At 53.3% G+C, this 5000-nt stretch overlaps 1 protein-coding gene across 3 annotated transcripts in view; it reads left to right on the plus strand.

The window, feature by feature from the left end:
* Positions 1 to 5000, plus strand: part of LOC130388668 (ATP-binding cassette sub-family C member 8-like) — a 66907-nt gene that overhangs the window by 37311 nt on the left and 24596 nt on the right. For all 3 annotated transcript variants that reach the window (XM_056598128.1, XM_056598126.1, XM_056598129.1), the window contains 4 exons: positions 388 to 468; positions 917 to 1054; positions 1550 to 1675; positions 2927 to 3023. In XM_056598128.1, the coding sequence (XP_056454103.1) occupies positions 388 to 468; positions 917 to 1054; positions 1550 to 1675; positions 2927 to 3023 (442 nt within the window). The remainder of the gene's footprint in view (positions 1 to 387; positions 469 to 916; positions 1055 to 1549; positions 1676 to 2926; positions 3024 to 5000) is intronic.

The following is a 5000-nucleotide window of genomic DNA, read 5'->3' on the forward strand; positions in this document are numbered from 1 at the left end:
TTAACTAACCGTCCTCTTCCTCTTCACTACCCTAACTCTCACCAAACCTTCCTCTTCCTCTTCACTAACCTAACTCTCACAAACCTTCCTCTTCCTCTTCACTAACCTAACTCTCACCAAACCTTCCTCTTCCTCATAACTAACCTAACTCTCACAAACCGTCCTCTTCCTCTTCACTAACCTAACTCTCACAAACCTTCCTCTTCCTCATAACTAACCTAACTCTCACAAACCTTCCTCTTCCTCATAACTAACCTAACTCTCACAAACCTTCCTCTTCCTCATAACTAACCTAACTCTCACAAACCTTCCTCTTCCTCATAACTACCCTAACTCTCACAAACCTTCCTCTTCCTCTTCACTAACCTAACTCCTCCCCCACTGCAGGGTATCATCCTATCAGGAGGCCAGAAGCAGCGGATCAGCGTGGCCCGGGCTCTGTACCAGCAGACTAACGTCGTCTTTCTGGTGAGTACCATCTCAACGCCCCCCCCCCCCCCCCCCCCCCCCCCCCAGGAGAGACACGCGAGGAGGTTCCCCCAGAGCCCGGTGCTGTCCCCCCGCTCAACACCACCAGCTGTGAGTGGGATGAGCCCTTACAAGCAGGTTGGAAAATCTGCCTCTTCTGACATCACAAGTGGGCGTGTCCACCTAGATCTGTGCTGGGTAGATCAGTCTACCAGCCAACCCAGTGGACCGTAGCAAACGTTGCTCATCTGTCCGTCACACATCTAGATGGACACGCCCACCTGTGATGTCATAAGGGGCAGACTTTCCAAACGGCTTGTGAAGGCTGATCCCACTCTCAGCTGGTGGTACGATGTGCCAGCTGATGTGGGCCTTCCCTCTCCCCCTCTCCCCCTCTCCCCCTCCCCCCCCCCCCCCCCCCCCCCCCCCCCCCCCCCCCCCCCCCCAGGACGACCCCTTCTCGGCCCTGGACATCCACCTCAGCGACCACATGATGCAGGAGGGCCTGCTGAAGATCCTGAGAGAGGAGAAGAGGACCGTGGTTCTGGTCACACACAAGCTCCAGTACCTCCCCCACGCAGACTGGGTAACACGGGGGGGGGGGGGGGGGTGTGTGTCTGTGGATGCTGCAGTGTGAGTGTGTGTGTGTGAACCTCAGTATAGTTAGATCTCTGCCCTTTAAGCAACCATTAAACCCTTGGAAGTAGCCACAGCAGTGACAGAGAAGACCATGTGTTTATGGGGCTGCTTTATCACCGCGATTAATTACAGGAACGCCAACTGTTCCTTTGCAGAGGGCGTACTTCACATACGATCACCTGGAGGGATTGTCTCCCTAACCTTCTTCCTTCCTTATGCTACGGTCAAATCCTTGTCTTTGTTTACGTGAGCGCGTGTGTGTGTGTGTGTGTGTGTGTGTGTGTGTGTGTGTGTGTGTGTGTGTGTGTGTGTGTGTGTGTGTGTGTGTGTGTGTGTGTGTGTGTGTGTGTGTGTGTGTGTGTGGGGGTTAGAGAGTGAGTGAGTATTTGCTGTGTATTTGCCTGCCTATCTTTCTAACTGCCTGTCTGTCTGCTGTGGGCAGATCATTGCCATGAAAGACGGCAGCATCCAGACGGAAGGATCCCTAAAGGACATCCAGAACTCTGAGCCAGAACTCTTTGAGCAATGGAAGACTCTGATGCACCGCGAGGACCAGGACTTTGAGAAGGTGACCCAGGAGACGGAACCTGATAAATAGCAGTACAGTGCTTGTGAGGCGGTGTGTGTGTGTGTGTGTGTGTGTGTGTGTGTGTGTGTGTGTGTGTGTGTGTGTGTGTGTGTGTGTGTGTGTGTGTGTGTGTGTGTGTGTGTGTGTGTGTGTGTGTGTGTGTGTGTGTGTGTGTGTGTGTGTGTGTGTGTGAGTGCCTGTTGGTGTATGTATGAGTGTGTGTATGTGGAAGTGTGTGTGTGTGTGTGTGTGTGTGTGTGTGTCTGTGTGTGTGTGTGTGTATGTATATGGAAGTGTGTGTGTGTGTGTACGTGTTTGTGTGTTGATGCGTGTGTTTGACGCTAACATAGCCTAATGCAGCTGGATTGCTATAGTGTCTGGAGACTGGAGACTAAATTTCATCCGGGCAGCGATCCAAAGCATTAACCTCGGTATCAGAACACCGGCCTGAGCTCCCTGCTGGAGACCGAGGTGACCGCGCGCCAGATGGAGAACACCTAGAGCTATAGATAGACGTCCATAGAGACAGAGACGGACACACAGACAGACAGAGCTTAGGGGTCGATACAGTACAGTATAACTAGAGCTTTAAGCCTTCGATGTATTGACTGGCACCGTGTGGTTACCTGCAGGTCAAGTAATGAGTTTAGCTAGAAAGCTCTCCACTTCTGAAACCCCTCATCGGAGCCCACCTCATGTGAAGCACCTTGTGCCTTTAAAGTTGAAACATTTGAAGCGTGTTTCGCTGCATAGTTCTCACCTGTTTATTTGAACCTATCCTGGTTCATTGTAAAAGGGAAATATAAAAATTGTCTGTTGTTTTGTGTTGTATGTGTGATGCTGCGACTCAGGTGTGAAAAAGAGGAGCCTTACTGACGCTCACCTGGATGAATAAAGGTCACTCAAAAGGCTGACGTGGGTACCAGAGACATGAACTTTGAAGGGTTTGAGACCCGACTTCTGTCTGGGTTAGAGCCCTAGAATTCGGGTTGGAGTCCCAGACAAAGGACCAAGTTCCTCTAGGTTGGGTTGGAGTCCCGACCAGAGAGACTGTTTATCTGATCTTGAACACATTGCATTTTTAACTTTGCCTTTATTTTCTATACTAATTCTTTGCATATATTTTCTTTTACTCATCTATTATATAATTTTATTGTATGACAATGTTTATGTGTGAAGCACTTTGAGTCTGCCTTGTGTATGCAAAGTGCCGTATAAAGACACTCAGACTCACCCTGTGTCCTCCGGCAGGAGACGGTGGCCGAGAGCATGACGGACCTGGAGAGAAAGAACCTGCGCCGGGCCATGTACTCCCGGGAGCGGGGGCGGACGGAGGAGGACGAGGAAGGTGAGGGGTCAAAGGTCACCGTCTCCATGGAGACGAGGAGACACAAGGCCGCCGGTCGCCCTTTAGCAAATGGATCGAGGAAGACGCAGTCGTTTGTTTGGACTGTGGGCGTGCGTGTGCGTGTGTGTGTGCGTGTGCGTGTGTGTGTGTGTGTGTGCGTGGGTGTGTGCGTGTGCGTGTGTGTGACTGTTACTGGCAGGCGATGTTGCCTTTCATGGCAGATGACTTCCCCTGGCACAGTTTGAAGAGCGTTACTGTCCTAACAGCGACGTGCTCACCCAGTGACTGGTGTCTCTGACGTTTGAGGGCTTGTTCGCGGTTCATAATCCAATATTAGCTCGGTCAATATTTCTCTGCACTACACTGTTTGCAGTGAGTGGTGTGCGATAGAAAACACAATCTTTTCCTGTGTGTGGATGAGGCTGAACTATGAATCCTTCAGAAAAGCTCCTTTTAAAGTTTGTGTGTTCATTTATGTGAATGTGCTTTTCACACATATGAACCAAATGTCTTTTTGGTTTTTGGTGCAGAGCCGTACACTGACTTATGGTGTGATGTCTCCTTCTCCTTGCTCGTCCGTCTGTCCTCCTGATTTATTGTGATCTTCATGTTTCTTTATAATCTAGTCTAGTCGTTCATAAATGTCAAATGTAATGCCGTTAAACCATCGTACCCTGCCCTAGGAGAGAGACGGTTCCAAATCCAAATGTTAGCATTTCTGAAACTTTAAGCAGAAAATAATTTGTCAATGTTTACGTGAGTCCACCAATGACCCTCAATGACCCCCTCCTGTTTCAGCGCCATGAGGCCCCAGGGTGGCCCCAGGGTGCCCCCAGGGTGACCCCAGGGTGCCCCCAGGGTGCTATAGGGGTGCAGGGGTTGTGCTCTTCATGTGTGTCCTATGTTGTCCCCCCCCCGTGTGCATCCGGCCCCCCCAGGCGGGCTATGGGACCCAGGGGCCTACCGAAGGGGGGCCTCTCTCTGCTCGTCACTAGCAGGTGCGCCCCCCCCCCCCCGTGACTGCATGGCCCTCCGGCCCGCGCCCCCCCGCCGCTGTGGAGGACGGGGGCATCGTGTTACCGTGGTTACCGCGCGCCAGCCCCCCCCACCCCTGTCCATCAGGCCGTCGTGTACTCGTGTACGACACCATGTCCTGTCCCTCCCCCTCCACGCTGGGAAGACATGACCCTCTGCTCATGTTTCCCCTGCTCTCCCTCCCCCCAACTCCTCCCCTCACCTCCCCCCTGCCCCCCCCCCCCCCCCCCAACCTCCTCCCCTCCCCTCCCCTCCCCCCTGCTCCCCCCCCCACCTCCTCCTCCCCTCCCCTCCCCTCCTCCCTGCTCTCCTCTGAGCTCCCGTCGTCTAGCGTTGCGTAGGACCCCCCCCCCCCCCACACGCTGTCCCGTCTGCTGCATGTTGGCTATGACCTAGCACGGAGGCGCTGCGACTCCGCCCGCCCGGGCCGACCCTGGGGGGGAGTTTGAGTAGTTTATGTTCGCTCCGCCGACGTCGACGCTCGTCCTTCCGTCGCTCTGAGAAGTGCATCGTTGGTTCACTATCATGCTCCGTCCTTCTGTGGATCCGCTGCGATCCGCAGATCCACAAAGTGACGGGGAAGGTGGGTGGTTGAGCTCTGTCTGGAGGGGGGGGATAGGGGGGGGGCTACCGGGAACCCTGATTGGTTAGGGGACAGGTGGGTCTGCAGCAGGGGTTGTCGATGTACCAATCAGGATCCCCAGAACCAGTACCCTCACACAGGAAAGAGCTCAAGCACAAACAGATTCACAGCGACAATACGATCCTTCAGAAAAAAAATGGCTATAGTTGCAGTGTGTGATATAAAGCCCCAAAGGGCACGACAGCAACGAGGAAAGGCCTCAGTTAAGCATGCATAATGAGTGCCTCCCAAATACTCTTTTAAACAAAGACGAAACAGACTCCCACACACAGTGACATGGGTCTTGGCAGCGTGTCACG

The sequence above is a fragment of the Gadus chalcogrammus genome, chromosome 9 (assembly GCF_026213295.1).
Source record: "Gadus chalcogrammus isolate NIFS_2021 chromosome 9, NIFS_Gcha_1.0, whole genome shotgun sequence".
Classification (NCBI taxonomy): Eukaryota; Metazoa; Chordata; class Actinopteri; order Gadiformes; family Gadidae; genus Gadus; species Gadus chalcogrammus.